Raw genomic sequence first — 20,410 nt, forward strand, 5'->3', positions numbered from 1 at the left:
GTGAACCTAAAAGTAAGAACAAAATCTCTAAAACTTTTAGAGGAAAACAATGGAGAAATTCTTTAGGATGGGGAGCTGTTCTCTGTATTTTATAATATTTAGCTGCATTCCATACCACATAGTAAAATGTTAATTATAGCATGAAATTTGACTCCTATGTCATACCATACAGGATCAACTCCAAGGGGATTGCAATTCTATGCAGGAAAGATGAAACAATAAAGTTGTCTAAGAGTTAGGAGAACTGGAGTCAAGAGTCAGTTTAAATAGCTTAGCTGTGTCAAAAGGGATTGGACTAGGTCTTAGATCTTAAACTCACATTTCAAAAATCTATATTCATTCTTTTCCATGCAATCTAGAAACTTATCCCAAGGAAATTATAAAACAAGTTTGTAAAAATATGTGTTAACTGCAAAATTGGCTACAGCCTAAATGGATACCGTCAGAGACTAAATAAGTGCTGGTATCTCTATGCAACTGAATTCTAGGTAGTCATCAAAAAGGAGCTAGATCTTCCTATTTTGGTACAAAAAGGTGTCCAGGATAAATTGTTAAGGTTTTTTAAGACTTTTTTTTTTTAATAAGTACAATCTACCCCCACAAAGTGGATCCAGAACTCACGATTTCAAGACCCAGTCATATGCTTTATGGATTGAGCCAGCTAGGCACCCCTATTGTTTTCTTTACTTTTTTTTTTTTTTAATTAGATTACAGGGGCACCTGGGTGGTTCAGTTAGTTAAGCGTGTGCCTTCAGCTCACCTCCTGATCCCAGTATCCTAGGATCCAGCCACCCCATTGGGCTCCCTGCTCAGTGGGGAGTCCGCTTCTCTCTCTCTCCCTCTGCCCCTCCCCCTGCTTATCCACGCACTCTGCTCTCTCTCACTCTCTCAGATAAATAAATAAAATCTTTTAAAAATTCAGATTATAAAATAGTAAAAGGTACAAATAGTAATATTTCCTTCATGTAAAAAAATCCATAAATATTTCTTGATCACCTATCCTACACAATAAGTCATCGAGCTGAACATTGGGGAGAAACAATAGTCAACAAAAACAGGCATTCCCTGGGTCGCCTGGGTGGCTCAGTCATCAAGTGTCTGCCTTCAGCTCAGGTCGTGATCCCAGATCCTGGGATGGAGCCCTGCACTGGGCTCCCTGCTCTGCAAGAAGCCTGCTTCTTCCTCTCCCACTCCCCTTGCTTGGGTTCCCTCTCTTGCTCTCCCTCTTTGTCAAATAAATAAATAAAATCTTTTTAAAAAACAAATAAAGGGGCGCCTGGGTGGCTCAGTGGGTTAAAGCCTCTGCCTTTGGCTCAGGTCATGATCCTAGGGTCCTGGGATCGAGCCCCACATCGGTCTCTCGCTCAGTGGGGACCTGCTTTCCTCTCTCTCTCTCTCTCTCTCTGCCTGCCTCTCTGCCTATTTGTGATCTCTGTCTGTCAAATAAATAAATAAAATCTTTAATAAATAAATAAAATAAAACAGGCATTCCAGAGGAGAATGAAGACATAAATAAATAAATAAATAAAATAAAACAAATACACACAGGGGGTGCCTGGGTGGCTCAGTGGGTTAAAGCCTCTGCCTTTCCCTAAGGACATGATCCCAGAGTGCTGGGATCCAGCCCCACATCTGGTGCTCTGCTCAGCAGGGAGTCAGCTTCCCTTTCTCTCTGCCTGCCTCTCTGCCTACTTGTGATCTGTCAAAATAAATAAATAAATAAATAAAAATAATTTTAAAAACCCACACACAACAAATACACATAGGACTATTGATGTCATGAAGAAAAGCGCTCAAGAGTGGCAGTAGAGGATCTTGTTTTAGTTAGGGTGGTCGAAGAAGGACACTCGGAGAAGGTGGCGCTCGGTAGGAAAACCTAATCATGGAGGAGAACAACCTGCGCAAAGAACCAGGTGTTAGGGCTCCTCCAGGCAGAGGCAAGGGCAACTGCAAAGGCCTTGAACCCCTGAAGAACAAAGGATGCCTGAGGGACAGCGAGAGCAGCACCAGCACGGCTTCGGAGCTGGACACAACACAGACGGCTGCGTGTGCCAGGCGAACTCAGAACTCAACTGCGTGGAGCGAAGTCTCTGGAAGGTCTGAGGAGGGTCACGACCTGAGGTGCTGCCTGAAAGGCTCTGCAAGGAGCTACAAGAGTGGGAGCGAGAAGACCTGCGCAGAGCATCTTGGTGAGGAAGGCGAGGCCAAGGAAGGAATCCCCGACGGCCGCTGTCCGGGCACAGCCTTAGGTGGGCACGAAAAGAAAGCTGGGGAGAAAACACGCAGAAGTGCTGGGGAAACGGGAGGTTCATCATTTCCCCCAGAGCGGTGCAAGGGGTGCACAGTTTGTCATGACGATGCGTATTCGTCATGACGATGCGTATTCGTCAATGCTGACTCAGGCGTGAGGAGAAAGCCCCGCGCGGGCCGCCGCTGCCGGAGCGACTCCCCTCGCGGGGGCGCCGGAGCAGCCGCAGCCCCGCCGGCCCTTCCCGCCGCCGCGCCGGAAGTGTTCTCCTGACCCGCCGCGCCACGCCGCGGGAAGATGGCGCAGGACGCCGGCGACATGGAAGATGGGCAGCTTTCCGACTCGGATTCCGACATGACGGTCGCACCCAGCGACAGGCCGCTGCAGGTGCCGGTGAGTGTAAAGGGCAGGCGGGTCGTTCGGAGCCGGGAGCGCGCAGGCCGGGCTGCGAGGAGGGGCCGGCGGCGGGGCGGGTGAGGGGCTGGCGTGTGGAGCCGTGACTGGGGAAAGGGGCGGGCGACTATATAGCTGAGCGGCGGCCTGGCGACCCGGGCCGGGCGTCCCCCGCGGGCCCCAGCGGCTGGGGGGAGGCGCTGGGCGGGGACGCCACGGCGGGCCGTCGGAACCCTGACCTGGCTTCTCGTTGCCAAGCTGGGCGGCGAGGCTTGCGGCCTCCTGCTGGCTGGCGTGCGGCCGGCTCTTCTCCGCCTGCAGGGTGCCGCTCTGGGTTTTCTAAATTGGGGGAGTATCCCCCCCACGGTAGCCTGGTTAGGGTGTCCCGGCCCGGCAGAGGACGCCGAAAATGTAGAACCAGGGGACAGCGGGCAGAAACATCCTCTGGCGCTCCTTTTCGCCCTGATCGGAGAGGGAAACTGAAAACCGGGAATGAAGTCCATCATTTGCTCAAGGGCCTGGTTTTCCATAGTCCCATCAGATCTAGTTTCGCCACGCAGTAATGCGGCACCGGGTTTTGCATTAATCTCTCCGCTTTCTTAAAGGGGAGTTTGTCTTGATTGCCTGCTAAGTCGCAGACACTTGGAGCAGGCTTTGTGCCAGGCTGCTGCCTGCATTCGAAAACTGGCGCCTCCACTACGTGACCAGTGGCAGGGTTTTTAGCCTAGTGCCCCAATTTGTATAATGAGAATCCTAAAAGTACGCCACTGATAGGGCGTCTCTAAGGATTCAGTGACTCACAGTGAACAGTAAGGACTGATAAATCTTAAATGCTGTGGTTATTTGAAGATGGGAAGATTGCCTCTTTATTGACTTAAATCACCCCCTCCGGCCACCATTTCTAGCACATAATAGCACAAATAATAAGATCCCCCTTTTTTTAAATAAATATTTCTTGATCACCTATCATATGTCATAAGCCATCGTGCTGAACACTGGGGAGCTCAGCAAATCCTTCGTTTAGTACAAAACACAAGTGTGGGTTTTTTTTTTTTTTTTTAATAAGATTTTGTTTATTTTAGAGAGAGAGATGGGGAAGGGGCAGAGAGAATCCCAAACTAAGTGCTGAGGTTCTGAGGTGGAGCCCAAGGTGAGGCTTGATTTCATGATTCTGAGATCATAACCTGGACCAAATCAGGAGTCCAATACTTAACTGACTGAGCCACCCAGAAGCCCCAAGGTGCTCCCTTTTGCATATAGATGTCTTAGGAAGTTGATATGAAGGTTTCAGTTTAGGTTTTCAATCTTTTCCAGATGGTTTTACATAGATTGACTTCGTAAACTTAATGCCATGGACTATGCAGTTTTAATAGTGTGGCAGGAATTCTTACCCAAAGGAGTTGACTATCAGATCTCAAAAGAGTGTGGTCACTAAACTGTATAAAGGAAGTTGGTTGTGTCCAAATGCAAGAAATACATGTTTGAAAAGAAAGAGAACATACTCTGTTAACAACTGCGTTAACCTTTAACCAGTTATCTTACCAGCCAAAAAGGGTTTATTCTGGAACAGCAGAGAATCACAACTGAACAGGCATGCTAGGGCAAAACCATAGACAAGTGGGAAACAGAGGAATGCTCTTTTTTAGAGGAAGGGGAGAAGTTGAGAAGGGCTGTAAAAAAGTCCACTGGAATAAACTGGGAGTTAAAAGTAGTGGTTTTTTTGGTTTGTTTTTTTTTTTTTTGGGTTGTATGGGTGGCTCCATCCCTTAAGCATTTGCCTTCAGCTCAGGTCATGATCCCAAGGTTCTGGGATCAAGTCCTGCATTGGGCTCCCTGCTCCACAGGGAGTCTGCTGCTGTCTCTGCCCTTCCCCCTGCTTGTCTCCCTCTCTCTCTTTCTCTTTCTAATAAATAAATAAATAAAATCTTAAAAAAAAATAAAGTATAAGTCTTATTGGCTGGACTGTTGCCAGGCAAGAAGAAAATCTTCCTCCTGCTCTGTTAGTAAGATACAGGCTTCTTCCTGTGGGAGATGAAACCTCAGGTCTTTTTCTCTGATAGGACATGAGAACTCCCCCTTCAAGCTTCCTGACTCCAGTTTAGTGAGGTTTCCTTTTAATTTTCACAATTGTTACGAAGTTATGGTGCATGCCATTTTTAAACATTCTGACAATAACTATAAATACTGAAAATCTTCTGATGTGGGAATTAAATAGCTTTTTAGAAAGAGACTTTGGAACTAAGTTCTGTATTAGCTTTAGAAATACGAATTTGTAATGGTTTTAAAATTGGCAAATTCCATGTGGAACTTTAGAAAAGAAAGGACTAGGTTGGTTTCAGAGATTCATTGAGGATTGTTCTGCTTCAGTGGTTCGGCTGAATCCCGAAATAATTTTCTTTTTAAATAGCACATGGTGGGTGGATTTAATATGTTTGGTGGAATTGATTGTATTTCCTTTCACTTGCAGAAAACACTAGGCGGGGACAGCGCAGTGAGGCCCTTCCAGGGTACTGCAACACCATGTGCGCCAGTATCACATTATCGGACTGTTAAAAGTGTGGATTCAAGTGAAGAGAGTTTTTCTGATTCAGATGATGATAGCTCCCTTTGGAAACGCAAGCGACAGAAATGTTTTAACCCACTTCCGAAGCCAGAGCCTTTTCAGTTTGGCCAGAGCAGCGAGAAACCACCTGTTCCTGGAGGAAAGAAGGTTAACAACATATGGGGTGCTGTGCTTCAAGAACAGAATCAAGATGCAGTGGCCACTGAACTTGGTATCTTGGGAATGGAGGGTACTATTGACAAAAGCAGACAATCCGAGACTTACAATTATTTACTTGCTAAGAAACTTAAGAGGGAATCTCAAGAACATACAAAAGAATTAGACAAAGAGCTAGATGAATATATGCACGGAGGCAAAAAAATGGGATCAAAGGACGAGGAAAATGGGCAAGGTCATCTCAAACGGAAACGACCTGTCAAAGACAGACTGGGGGACAGACTAGAAATGGATTATAAAGGCCGATATGAGATCACAGAGGACGATTCGCAGGAGAAAGTGGCTGATGAAATTTCTTTCAGGTGAGCATTAAAATTTGGCCTAAAGTTCGGACAGGCCTGATAAAACTAATGAATTTTGTAAACTTTTATGAACTTTTTTTTTTTCTTCTTCTTTTATGAAATCTTAATGATCTTTGTCATTTAGTGCTTTGGAGCTCTTTAGATCAAAGAATATGTTTTTAAATCATGGGTGTTTGGTTTTTGCTTTGCTTTTGCTTATTTTTAGTGTTTCCAAATATTCATGACCTTTTACAACTTACTTGAAGCATATTGTACACATGATAAATTCCACCCATCTTGGGTGTTGATTCTTGAGTAAATTTATCAGTTTTATGAATATCACCAAAAGTCACTTTTAAAACATCATCCTATAAGATCCATCATGACCATATGCCCATTTAAAGGGTATGGTTTTGGGTTTTTTGTTTTGTTTTGTTTTTAAGATTTTTATTTATTTATTTATTTGACAGAGCGCTTGTGCATACAAGCAGGGGGAGGGAGAAGCAGACTCCCTGCTGAGCAAGGAGCCCCCACGTGGGGCTCAATCCCAGGACCCTGGGATCATGACCTGAGACGAAGGCAGACGCTTAACCAACTGAGCCACCTAGGCTCCCCTAAAGTTATTCTTTGTTCCTATCCCAAATAACTGCTCATCTACTTTCTGTTGGCATAAATTAGCATTTTCTGGACATTTCATAATAATGGAATCACACAGTGTGTGGTCTGTATTTGTAATGTTTTTGAGACTTGTCCATTTTGTAGTAGGCATCAATACTTAATTTTTTAATTTCTATACATATGCAAACCATATTGCTATTTCACTTTTTGACTATCATGCTGTATGAGCATAATAGGAAAAAAAAAGCTCTATGAGCTTTGACATGCAGATACTAGGACATGTATTTTCATTTTTCTTGAGTAAATACCTAGAAGTAGAATTTCTTGGCATATGGTAAATTTATTTTCAACAAGTTCAGATTTTGTTTAACTTTTTCTTAGCTCTAAGTATTAAGGAACAAATTTAAAAACAGATATGGTTCGGGGTGCCTGGGTAGCTCAGTGGATTAAAGCCTCTGCCTTCAGCTCAGGTCATAATCTCAGGGTCCTGGGACCAAGTCCCACATTAGGCTCTCTGCTCAGCAGGGAGCCTGCTTCCTCCTCTCTCTCTCTCTCTCTCTCTCTCTCTGCCTGCCTCTTGCCTACTTGTAAAAATAAATAAAATATTAAAAAAAAAAAGATATGGTTCAAGAATAATAATGCTAATACTGAACTTTTAACCTACAGAGTGAGCTTGGAATGTGACTGTTGGAAAAGAATTTAGAGATTTTGTAAACCAAAGCCTTCATTTTACTGATAAGGAAACTGAGACCCAGTAGTTAATATGGCTTGTCCAAAGTCACAGTTTTAAGTGTCAGATTTGGAACTAAATCTTGGTTGCTTTGTTCCTAGTCCAGTGCTCTTTCTCCAGTAATTCACTGCGTCTTGTTGAGAAGGAGCAAGAAAACCAGGTCTAATTAGAACTTCTGTGTTAATCCTCATCATCTCTATGGAGTGTGGACTATGATGTGAGAAGTATTAGGTTTCCTGTGTTTTTACCTCTCAGTGGTAAGATGAAAATAAGTACCAAGTTCATAAGGTTGTTGAGGTGATTAACTGAGATAATGCATACAAAGGTTTTAGGATTGTGCTCATCCCATGGTAAGTCATCAGTTAATATTAGCTATGGCCTTTGTTCTGAAGCAGAGAGACTGAGAAAAAGATCCTATCCACTTTAAAGTTCCCACACATCTCTGGATTTATGAGAACTAATTTGTAGGCATGATAATTGAGAGCATAGTGTATGTTTGTTACTGGTTTTGACAAGAATGGATTTACCTTCTTTTGCTTTTAGGCTTGCATTCCCCTTGCTGGATGTGCACATTTATTATGAAATTCACCATAATCCATTAAGGCAAAATGAAAAGGCCAGTTCTGAAACTTGTGATGGAATCTTGAGTTTACTGTCTCTTTGACCCAAGGTAGTAGTGTTGGCATGTCAGTGATTCTAAGGTTAAATATTGAAGATTGTAAAAAGCAGATGTTACCAGAATAGGATTTTGATTCTACTTGGGAATTAAACTGGAGACAAAGATATATTTCTTCAACTTTATACAGGAAATAAAGAGATTAATATTATTTTACTCTGTTCCTTAACAGGTTGCAGGAACCAAAGAAAGATCTGATAATGCGAGTAGTGAGAATAATTGGGAACAAAAAGGCAATTGAACTTCTGATGGAAACTGCTGAAGTTGAACAAAATGGTGGCCTTTTTATAATGGTAAGACTTACCGCTCTATTGTTTCAATTTTATATTGTGTTTCATGTGATTTTTTTTCTTTTTCTTTTTTTTTTTTTAAGCTTTTATTTATTTATTTGACAGAGATCACAAGTAGGCAGAGAGGCAGGTAGAGAGAGAGAAGGAAGCAGGCTCCCTGCTGAGCTGAGAGCCCGATGCCGGACTCAATCCCAGGACCCTGAGATCATGACCTGAGCTGAAGGCAGCGGCTTAACCCACTGAGCCACCCAGGCGCCCCTCATGTGACTTTTTTTTAATAAAATAAACTTATTTCTTTCTTTCTTTTCTTTTTTTTTTTTAAGATTTTATTTATTTATTTGACAGACAGACAGATCACAAGTAGGCAGAGAGACAAGCAGAGCAAGGGGAGGAAGCAGGCTCCCTGCTGAGCAGAGAGCCCATTTAACCTTTAACCCAATAAACTTGTTTCTGATTGTTGGATCTCTTATCAATATATTACAATGTGGCTCAAATTTTTAAGAAACTGAATTTAAAAATTATGTGTAATTAGTTTTTGCAATTACTACTTCCCTTACAAAAACCATACATAAGTTGTATCCTGTTAATGTGCAGTCAACAACACATCTCTTATAGAATTCATTAAGAATAGGGGCTGAAATTTTAAGAAAATAGTCTGGAGGGAACTTGGAAACTCAGATTTTTAAGAATACAGATTTTAGGGGCACCTGAGTGGCTCAGTGGTTTAAAGCCTCTGCCTTTGGCTCGGGTCATGATCCCAAGGGTCCTGGGATCGAGCCCCACATCAGGCTCTCTGCTCAGCAGGGAGCCTGCTTCCTCCTCTCTCCCTCTCTCTTTCTCTCTCTGCCTGCCTCTCTGCCTGCTTGTGATCTCTGTCTGTCAAAAAATAAATAAATAAAATCTTAAAAAAAAAAAAAGAATATAGATTTTAGAACTTGGGATACCTTGTTTTGAATTCTGGGTCTGCTACTTCCTACGTGTGGGATGTGGCTATATTATTTGACTTCTCAGAGCTTCTTTCTCCCGGGTACAAATTGGGGACAGGATGAGACAAGATGATATACATAAAATACCACAGTGTACCCAGCCCCTAGTTGGCAGTGATGAACAGGCATGTTGCTTTGGGTTCGTTTAATTCATGCATTCTTAAAGATTGGTCTTGGGGCCAAAAAAAAGAAACCCCGAAAACACATATATATGTATAAAACACGGGTAGATGTACAGTGTATCAGTGGGTATTAAAGTTCCATAGATGGTGGGGTAGGAAAAACTCTGCAAAGGCTCCTTAGGGTAGGGGAAGCAACAGTGAACAAAAACTTGAGAAACACTTTTTTTTTATTATTTTTTTTGAGAAACACTTTAGTAATTGTTTTTCTTTAAACTTTACTGTTTTTGTTTGTTATTTTAACTGAAGTATAGTTGACATACAAAAATAATTTTAACTGTACAACATAGTGATTTGACAATTACAAACATTACAGAATGCTCACCATGTGAGCACAGTTATCAGCTGTCTCTATATGAAGTTATTACAATATATTTTTTTAAGATTTTATTTATTTAAAAAAAAAAGATTTTATTTATTTAATTGAGAGAGTGAACATGAGCGATGGGGAGGGGCAGAGGGAGAAGCAGACTCCCTCGTGGTCAGGAAGCCCGACTCTGGGCCCAATTCCAGGACCCCAGGATCATGACCTGAGCTGAACTAAGGCAGATGCTTAACCAGGGGAGCCACCCGGGTGCCCCAAAGTTATTATTACAGTATTACTGATTATACTCCCCATACTGTACTTTCCATCCTGTGACTTTATTGTGTCACTGGAAGTTTGTACCTGGTAAGGTATGCCCTTCACCTGTTTTGTCCATTCCCCCACCCTCTACCCCTCTGGCCACCACTAGTTTTTACTCTGTATTTTTGAGTCTTTTTATGGTTTTTTGGTAAACAGGTTTGTTTTGGTTTTTAGATTCCACATATAAATGAAGTAATCTGGCTTGTTCTTTCTGACTTACTTTGCATTATATCCTCTATGTCCATCTATGATGAGAATGACAAGACTTCATACTTTTTTATAGCCAAGTGATATTTCATCATATATATAGATAAGAGTTATATCATCTTTACTCACCATTGGACATTGAGGTTGCTTTCATGTTTTGGCTATTTTATTATTTTTAAATCTTATTATTTTTTAAGATTTTATTTATTTATTTGACATAGAAACAGGAAGAGACAGAATACAGGCAGGTGGCAGTGGGAGAGGGAGAAGCAATCTTCCTGCTAAGCAAGGAGCCCCATTGCTAGACTCGATCCCAGGACACTGGGATTATGACCTGAGCCAGAGGCAGACACTTAATGACTGAGTCACCTAGGCGCCCCATTTTGGCTGTCTTAAATAATTCTGTAGTAAACATAGGGGTCCATATGTCTTTTCAAAGTAGTGTTTTTGTTTTCTTTGGGTGGATACCCAGCAGTGGAATTGCTGAATCATATGGTATTTCTGTTTTGAATTTTTTTTTTTTTTTAAAGATTTTATTTATTTATTTGACAGAGAGAGATCACAAGCAGGCAGAGAGGCAGGCAGAGAGAGAGAGGAGGAAGCAGGCTCCCCGCTGAGCAGAGAGCCCGATGCGGGACTCGATCCCAGGACCCTGAGATCATGACCTGAGCCGAAGGCAGTGGCTTAACCCACTGAGCTTTTGAAGAACCTCCATACTGTTTCCCATACTGGCTGTACCAGTTTACATTCCCACCAACAGTGCTCAAAAATTCCCTTTTCTCTACATTTTCACAAAAGGAAGTTTGTTGCTTCCTTTTGTCTTGTTACTAGCCACTCTGACAGATGTGAAGTAAGAAACACTTTACTGCTTGAGAATGGCAGAAAGCACTACTCTGCTTAGGGCCAGATCGCAGGCAGTGGTACTTTTCCCCATATGTTTCTGGAGATCTCATTTAATTCAGCTTTCACCGCATGGTGAGGATAAAGCTTGAATGGCTCCTTCTTATTTGTTCTTCATGAATCTGAATGGTAATACCACATGAGAGTGAATCACTTATGCTATGAAGGTGGAGAGAAAAGAAACCAGTTAGAATTGATAGCATTGACTATGGGAATAGGATGTGAATATAGATTTCAGAAGTCAAAATAGAACTTGACAACAAAACAAATTACAATAATCATGAATGTACTGGCACCCTTGTTTGTCACTGCTGAGGTACTTGGATTTTTGTTTAGTTGACCCCAAAGTTATAGACTCATTAATATCTTAATACTGTAGTAATAAAAGCTTGTATTGAGTGAGCTAGTGGAAATCTACTGGTTATTGGAAAGATGCAAGTCCAAATTCACTTTCTTTTAATGGACAGTTTTTTTTTATTCTTTCTTAAACGTTTTATTTGGGGGTGACTGGGTGGTTCATTCAGTTAAGTGGCTGCCTTCGGCTCAGGTCATGATCCCAGGATCCTGGGATGGAGCCCCACATCAGGCTCCCCGCTCAGCAGAGAGCCTCCTTCTTTCCTCTGCATGCTGCTCTGCCTACTTGTGCTCTCTATCTCTCTCAAATAAATAAAATCTTCCCAAAAAAAGGTGAGGTGAGAGGCAGAGGGAGAGGGAGAAACAGACTCACCGCCGATTAGGGGGCTCGATGTAGGGCTCAATCCCAGGACCCTGAGATCATCACCTGGCCTGAAGGCAGATGCTTAAATGACTGAGCTGTACATTTTTCTTATACGATTATTTATTGCTGTGTACTAGGCACTGTTGTAGACAGAACAATCTTACCCTGTAGGTGGGGGTGGGAGTGAGACAACGTATAAAGAATAAATACATCTTCAGGTATGTTAGCAAGTGATAAGTGCTGTGATAAAAGAAATAGATCTCATGGAGGTGTGGAGAAGAGAGGAGGACATTGCAGTTAAACTGTGGTGATCAGGGAAGATCTTTTTCTTTCTTTAGGTACCTTTCTGTTTAAAAGATGCTTTAAGCCATTCATAGGAATAGTCTACACAGTATCATTTTTCTCTTTCTCTTCATAGAATGGTAGTCGAAGAAGAACACCAGGTGGAGTTTTCCTGAATCTCCTGAAAAACACTCCTAGTATCAGCGAAGAACAAATTAAGGTAAAAATTATAGTGTCCTTCCTTGACTTTTAAGATCTATCATATTTTTACTTCTGCTTGGGTTCTAGCTGCATATTCTCCTAATCCCTATCACCTGGCCTGCCTTAAATTGACCAATTCTGTCATTGTCTCATTTCAGGTAAAACACGTGCTTTTATAAACTCTGCCTCCTCTTGTTCTTCCCTTTCCAAGCCAAGGTCACAATTTCCTTTGTGTCATTTTCCTGGCCTTTGAGCACGTAATTTCTGGTCTTTTTAGAACGTATTATCTACCTTCTACAACTTTTTATTAATTAAAAATTTCAAACATGCAGAATAGATGAAAGAATAATAGGATGAATTTCCTACACTAACATGTAGGGGTTGTTAATCTCAAGAATTTGAGATTCTTATCTTACAGTTGTTTTTCTGTACTATTTGGTAGTAAGTAAAGAACATCGTGACACTCAGCCCTAATTTTTTCAGTAAGCATCTGTCAGTAATAAGGACAGTTTCCTACCAAGCTTCACCTAAGGGAAAGAATAGTTTCACAGTACCATCGAACATCTTGATCATATTCCAGTTTCCTGAATTGTCCCAAGAATGTATTGTTTGCCTTTTTTCCCTCCTCCAAACCAGGATCCTGTCTAGATTTCCACTGTATCTCTTTTCCTCATTTTAACTCCACATTTTCTTTTGTGATTTAGACCTTTAGAAGAGTCTGAGGTGGCTTTTCATAGAACATAACCACATTCTGGTCATTGTCTCCTCATGGATTTGTTTCATTCATTCCTCTGTCTCCAGTAGTTCTTATAAAGTAGAATCTAGGCTCCTCCTCCGCCCCACAAAATCTGGCTCTTCTCTTTTTGATTAAAAAAAATATATATTTTTAATTTTATTTATTTGACAGAGAGAGACTCAGTGAGAGGGGGAACACAAGCAGGGGAAGCAGGAGAGGGAGAAGCAGGCTTCCCACCAAGAGGGGAGCCTGATGTTGGGCTCAATCCCAGCGCCTTGGGATCAAGACCTGAGCCAAAGGCAGACGCTTAACAACTGAACCACCCAGGCACCCCTAGAATCTAGGGGAGCATTTTGCATTACTGAATGTCCTATATGGGAGTTCTTTTACAATGTGAGATTTTCACAGCTCAGAATTTATCTTTTATTTTATTTTATTTTAAAGATTTTATTTATTTATTTGACAGAAAGAGAGAGAGAGAGGGAGAGAGATAGTGAGAGCAGGAACATGAGCAGTGGGAGTGGGAGAGGGAAAGCAGGCTCCCCACCGAGCAGGGAGCCCCATGTCGGGGCTTAATCCCAGAACACTGGGATCATGACCTGAACTGAAGGCAGACATTTAACAACTGAGCCACCCATGCGCCCCTCAGAATTTCTTTTTTTTTTTTTTAAGATTTTTTTTATTCATTTATTTGACAGACAGAGATCACAGGTAGGCAGAGAAGCAGGCAGAGAGGAGGAAACAGGCTCCCTGCTGAGCAGAGAGCCAGATGCCAGGACCCTGGGATCATGACCTAAGCACAAGGCAGAGGCTTCTGAGCCACGCAGGTGCCCCTGTCTTTTGTTAATTAAGGAACATGATTACATTTAGCAGGTAGGATCAAGATGGAGAGCTTGCTTCTTGCATGGGAAAGAGATGGTACTCAGGCAACCCAGATACTGTATTTGAGCAGCTTTGTAGTCTCTTTATCATAACAGTGGGTAATACAGGTCGGAGGAATGCCCTTGAGCCATTTAAAATGCTAATGAAGACATAAATAAAAGCCACTTCTTGAGCTGCCTTTCCTTGTGAGTTTATTTTATGTAAGCTCAGTGTTAGATTTTTTTTCCTCAAGTTTCTGGCTGTCCACTTCCAGTTATTTTTTAAAAATCTATTGTTGAAATTCCTACAGGAAAGGTTTCTGTTATTGCACATTTGAAATCTTTTGTCCATCACTGACTTTTTTCCTAATTGGAGCAATGACCTTGATAAATTTATAACAATGTAATTTTCCTCAGGAGCACACCTATTGAGTAGTAGAACAGAGTTTATCAGTTATGTTCTCCCTCCTCCCCCAGTGTAATCTCTGACAGAAGGTGTATACTGAGAAGAAACATGCTTCTAAGTACCATTAAACATGGTTTGACAGGAAAATGTCAAGAGAAATAGCACAATGTGATAAAAAGAATTTTTTAATATTCAAAATCTGGGTTTTAATCTAGTTTTGCCAGTTAGTAATTGTGTGACTATGAGCAGATCACTTAATCTCCCTCAGCCTTAATTTTCTCTTTTATAAAGTGGGGACTGTCCTGCCTATTGAATGGAGATCTTAAAGGATTAAATAAAGTGATATCTGGAAAAACTTCTTGTAGGTAACTAAACTTTGGATAAACAATTTCAACAATTAGAAGAGAATAAAATAACATTTATTCACCATGTCCCCAGCACTGGGCCAAATATTTATAGGACTTAATCTGTACCAGGTTCTGTCAAAGTGGCTGTTACCATGGAATGCACATGAAAAGTGATAAAAGTGATCTCCCTGGGATTGCACAGAATACTGACTTGAAACTGGTTGTTTTCACTGAATTACATCTTTGCAATGGGGAAGGAGATTTTAATGTTAGTAGCTTACGTTAAGCCACAGAAACATTGCATTATAACAAGCAGAAACATTGGAAATATCTAATAGTAGAGGAGTGTTGACCAAAAGGGACATTTTTAAAATGCCCATGCTGTAGCCTTTATTTTTGAAGCATTTTTAAGAAAAGGAGAAAAATGAATACCGAATTTTTTTAAAAGGCAGAATACAGGGCGCCTGGGTGGCTCAGTGGGTTAGAGCCTCTGCCTTTGGCTCGGGTCTTGATCTCAGGGTCCTGGGATCGAGCCCCACATCGGGCTCTCTGCTTGGCGGGGAGCCTGCTTCCTCCTCTCTCTCTGCCTGCCTCTCTGCCTACTTGTGATCTCTCTCTGTCAAATAAATAAATAAAATCTTTAAAAATAATAACAATAAATAATAAAAGGCAGAATACAAATTTCTAACAGAGGCATGAGACAATTAAGTTGATAGGTAAAACACCAAAAAATTACCAGTGATTTGGTCTGCTCCAGGGGATTATAAGTGTTTTGGCTTTTAAGATATTTCTGTGTTTTTCCAAAATTTTTGCATGCGCATGGGTTGAGTCCTTTTGTTATTAGAGGAAAAAACCTAAAGCGAATAGAATTTCATCATAGGTGATTTCAGATCATCTAAATGGTAATGTTATAATTACTGTTGTGATCACTGCAATGGTAATCATTAGAAACCAGAACTGAATGGAGTGAGTGGGCTTGTTTGCAATTTTTTTATTTGATTTCGTTTGGTATGTGACGCCATTTTGTTTTGGTTTTCAGTTGTTATAAGTTTTGTTTTGGAAAATAACAAAGTTTGTGAGAGAAAAAAAGATGAAGAGCAGTTAAAACTTAATTTACTATACTTTTAAAAAGCTCTGCTGTACTGGTCTCCTTCTGCAAGTAGTATGGCATTTAGGTTCTTAACTTGTAAAATTAATTTTATGCAGGTGGATAGGGAAGGGAGGACAAAAGAACTCCTCTCTGATTATCTGCTGTCTGCATTTGTTGTAACAACATTAACAATAGGTTACAACAGCATTTCTGTGGGCCATTGCTCCATTTTTCTGTCAGATTCATAACCTATGGAATGTCGTATTTAATGTATTTGGGGGCAAAAGAGAAACTTTATAATTTTACTTAGTGTTCCTAAGCATCGTACTACTTAGAATTGTTTTTTTCTGAGTCGCTTGGATGTGCTTTCCCATGAAATGGAAATACTTCTCCTCACAGCTTCTTTTTATCTCTCCCCTTGACAGGTAAGTAGAGTCCTGAAAAAATTGTGAATTACTACACATCCATGTAAACAGTGGGTTTTAAGAATGTGAATTTGGAGAACTAATATATGAGCCTACACTTTATACCGTCACGTGTTGGCTATGCAGTCTTGTGCCTTCCTTTTCTCATCTGATTTTAGTGTGTGTGCTGCTAAAATGGGCACTGTCACTTTCCCATCTGAAGACAGGGCTAATACGCACTGCATAAGGTTCTGTTGAGAATGAAGAATCCTTAGCACAGTATCTGGTGTATAAATGTGCTCATTCAGTAAATGGTTCCTATGTGAAGTCACTTTTTCTTTAGTCCTTCCACTTCTTACACCTGTACCCTCCTTCTCCACCCCCAGTCTTGTCATTTCTTGGCAGATGCTTTTATTCCTTCTTTCCATCAAAGCATTCAACTTCTGAAACTTTCCCTTGTTCCCTTAATTTCAGGGCTCCTTCCTCTGCTAGTTCTCTGTGTGGCTTGAAACGATCACAAATATTAGGAGAGGGCTTCCTTTATTTCACCATCCTGCATAGTGCTTTTTATAAACAAGAAAGGATTTGTGATTTGTGGACTTGAAGAATATAATAGGGAGTGACTTAGTTATAGCTTTTAATAGTCTCTTCCCAGAAGGTTGTAGGGTGTCCTGCCTATCCTAACTTCTCTTCTAAATCTTTGAACCTTCTCTGTTTTAGCATAGTCATTTTTGGCCTTCTCTTTAGATCCCTGGCCTACTTTTCTTTTTGTAGCCTCTGAAACTACACTTCGCTGTCTGTGTCAAGGTTTCCAGATGTCCTTTTATGTTTTCCCACGTAGTAGTTGAATGAAACGTTATTTTGCACTTTGGCAGCTCTCATCCACTGGCAATTTTGCCTCTTGGAGGAAGTTGGGCAACACCTAGAGATGTGTTTGATTGTCTCAGTTGGGGGATGGAGGAGGTCTGTGCTGTTGGGGAGACGCCTGGCATGCTGCTCACCCTCCTGCCCTGCACAGAGCAGAGCGCCCAACAGGGAGCAAGCTGAGGTTTCAGATCCCCTGGTGGAGAAGCCCTGTACAGTCTCCTATTTTTCTGTTACAAAGTCCCTTTTCTAACATCCTGGAATACATCCCAATGCTGATTACATCAGTTTTATGCTTCATGGTATAAGTTTTTGACAGATTTACATTCTCCATGCTAATTACAGTAATATTTTTTTAAGGGATAGATTTTTTTCCATTGTGTAGGTTACATGATCATACTTAGTCATACCCATCAGGCCTGGCTTGGTTTCTTAGCATGTGCAATCATGTGTGGTTATGATGCCATTTCAAAGTTAGTAAACCCTTATTCCAAAGACTTCTGTTTGGTTGGGACAAATCATATTTTATTTAAATCCTGAACAACATGGTTTTTCTACCATATCTTCTCATTTAGGAAACCTGTCGCTATAGAGATGGTATGTGATGGTTGACTAAGCATGCACCCCAGAGCTGGCATGGGGATGGGGTTGAGCATGAATTAAAGCTTCATCCTCTGGTTGCAGTGGGGGCTTCCCTGCTTTCATGGACTCTGTGTCCTGTCAGTCTAATAATATTTGCTTGTTTTCTGTGAGAAATGAAGGTAATGAACGTAGAGGAAGGGCCTGCCTTCTAATAAGCGTTCAGTACATAGCAGTTTTTACTTGAAGTCGTTCTTTTATTGTAGGACATTTTCTACATTGAAAATCAAAAGGAGTATGAAAATAAAAAGGCTGCCAGAAAGAGGAGAACACAAGTGTTGGGAAAAAAGATGAAACAAGCTATTAAAAATCTAAATTTTCAAGAAGATGATGATACATCACGAGAAACTTTCGCAAGTGATACGAACGAGGCTCTGGCCTCTCTCGACGAGCCGCAGGAAGGCCATGGAGAGACAAAGTTGGATGCAGAGGAAGCCATCGAGGTTGATCATTCGCACGATTTGGACATCTTTTAGTACATTTGGAGGAATAAGCCTTTTTAGAATAACCTTGTAATAAGCCATTTCTACTGAAGTTGCTTTGTTTTACTTTGCACTGATACATATAAAAATCCGGAGAGAAAGAACTGTTCTCTTGTTTAAAATAAAGTTAAATCTGGGGGGGGAGATGAATGTTATTGATAGAAACATTTCTCATGTCTGACAAAATACTTACAGGTATATATAGCAGAGGATTTAATTTCTCAATCTGTTGCATGTGTCAGTTATTACTAGTTGATAATTACTTTTGTCCTGGTCATTGTAACATGCCATTCAAAAATTTGTTTTCTTTTTCTGAGTTAGGCAGTGAATTATGATTTGTTTCAGAACATTCCATTAAAAAGATCCTAAAAAGGCATATACATTGATAAGCTGTTACAAATGCATTCAAATTTAGTTTTTCTGTGTTCTAAGAACTTATAGGCAGTTTAAGGATAGAGACTAAAAATAGGTTTATACTGATGGCTCTTAACCACTTATTTGTCCAGAAGTAAATTAACATCAGAAGCTTTTCAAAAGAAATATTGGTTCTTAACTTTGTTTTTCATTTCTTTCTAATTATACGATCATACACTAAATACTGAATGTGATCATACCTGTGTAATTACTATGGACATTTAAAAAATTCACAGTGGTTGCTTGCCTAAGACTGTTTTACCTTATGTTAAGGAAGTTGGGTATTAAAAATGCTGCCTGAAGTGTGGAATTACTCATTTTTATTGAAGGAAGTAAAGGTAGTTAAGGTGTTCTAAGGGTTGACTATGGTTTATGAAGTAAATTAAGCAAAAATCTGTAGGAAGCAGTTAGAAACTTCTTTACAAAGAGTACTTAAAGTCTTTCTGTAGTTTCTGGAATACATAGTCATTGAAGTTGGATCTAAGGATATAAATGGGAAAAGAAGAGGAAAATGGTTATTGGTTGCTTTTTATTCGTAAAGAATGCAAAAAATAAAATTAGATTTTGGGCAGTCCTTAATGTGCTTCAAGTGACTTTTTTTTTTTTTTTAAGATTATTTATTTGTGTTATCTTTATACCCATCCTGGGGCTCAAATTCAAGATCCCAAGATCATGAGTCTCATGCTCCTCTGACCGAGCCAGCCAGGTGCCCCTCAAATGACTATTTTTTTAATCTCAGATATTCTTGCATGAAATTGCTATAACCAAGGAAGAAAGTATTTTAAATAGAGAACTGAATATTGTTCCGAGGTTATTCACGAGAGGTAATTTTAAAGGTACAATACATTGAGAAAGATAACAGGTAACTGCCGCTTTGGTGTGTTTTTTTTTTTTTTAATGATTTTATTGATTTGATCGAGAGAATAAGAGCGTAAACAGGGGCGTGCAGGTGAGGGGGAGACAGAGAGAGGAGAAGCAGACTCCCCACTAAGTGGGGAACTTGAAGTGGGACTGCATTTCAGGACCCTGAGATCATGACCTGAGCAGATGCTTAACTGACTGAGCCACCCAGGCACCGCTAACTGGCACCTTAAATGCCATATGTTTGTGTAACTATTAAATTTTCTAGTGAAAGTTAAGGTTTTTGAAGGTCATTAACATCTGAGGTTACTTCATCTTCACTAAATAGTCCATCCTGGTTCTTTTTCTTTTTAAGATTTTATCTATTTATTGGAGAGAGAGTGAGCACAAGTGAGAGAGCAGGAGTGGAAGGGCAGAGGGAGAGGCAGAAGCAGACTGCCTGCTCAGCAGGAAGCCCGACGTGGGGCTGGATCCCAGGACCCTGGAATCATGACCTGGGCCAAAGGAAGATGCTTAACAGACTGAGCCACACACTGCCCCCTAGTTCATTTTCACCAGTAGTTGTTGCCTTACCACTTTGGAAACCATGAATTTCTGGATTACATTAGGATTACTTCCCAATGTTAAATAGAAACCAACACTTGAGGTGTTTTATTTTGCTTCTTAGTAATCCATTACGTTTTATTATCAATGTAAGGGTGGGGCAGACTGAGTGGAGTCATCCAATCAGTAGGCCGTATGTATATCCACTGGGAAGGTTGAAATTCAATTGGCCACCTGTGTAGGGGCGGGGCTCAACCACCCCCATAAAGGTTGCTCTGCCAGGCTGCCAAGGGGGGGCTCCTGCAGGAGAGCCGGGGCTCCTGCAGGAGGGCCGGGGGGCTCCTGCAGGAGGGCCGGGGGGCTCCTGCAGGAGGGCCGGGGGGCTCCTGCAGGAGGGCCGGGGGCTGCTGCAGGAGAGCAGCGGCTGCTACAGGAGGGATGGAGTCGGCGGAGAGCGGTGAAGTCCGCGGAGAGCGGTGAAGTCGGCGGAGAGCGGTGAAGTGGAGCGGAGAGCGGTGGAAGTCGCAGAAGAGCAGGGCAGTCAACGGTGTATAGAAGAGCTGTAACAGCTCTTGTAAGAGCTATAACCGCGTTTGGCGGTCCAGCCTCCAGCCTCCGGGGGCCCCGAGCGGCCGCCGGCAGCCTCCAGCC

At 41.3% G+C, this 20,410-nt stretch overlaps 1 protein-coding gene across 1 annotated transcript; it reads left to right on the top strand.

Annotated features, from left to right (window-relative positions):
- The first annotated feature begins 2,520 nt into the window (after positions 1 to 2,520).
- PHAX (phosphorylated adaptor for RNA export) lies at positions 2,521 to 18,929 on the top strand. The gene is made up of 5 exons (XM_044264089.1): positions 2,521 to 2,641; positions 5,109 to 5,722; positions 7,898 to 8,018; positions 12,049 to 12,132; positions 17,666 to 18,929. Exons 1-5 carry the CDS (start codon positions 2,546 to 2,548, stop codon positions 17,933 to 17,935), a joined length of 1,185 nt encoding a protein of 394 aa, XP_044120024.1. The 5' UTR covers positions 2,521 to 2,545; the 3' UTR covers positions 17,936 to 18,929.
- Positions 18,930 to 20,410: the final 1,481 nt, after the last annotated feature.

This window comes from Neovison vison, chromosome 1 (assembly GCF_020171115.1).
Source record: "Neovison vison isolate M4711 chromosome 1, ASM_NN_V1, whole genome shotgun sequence".
In the NCBI taxonomy this organism is placed as follows: domain Eukaryota; kingdom Metazoa; phylum Chordata; class Mammalia; order Carnivora; family Mustelidae; genus Neogale; species Neogale vison.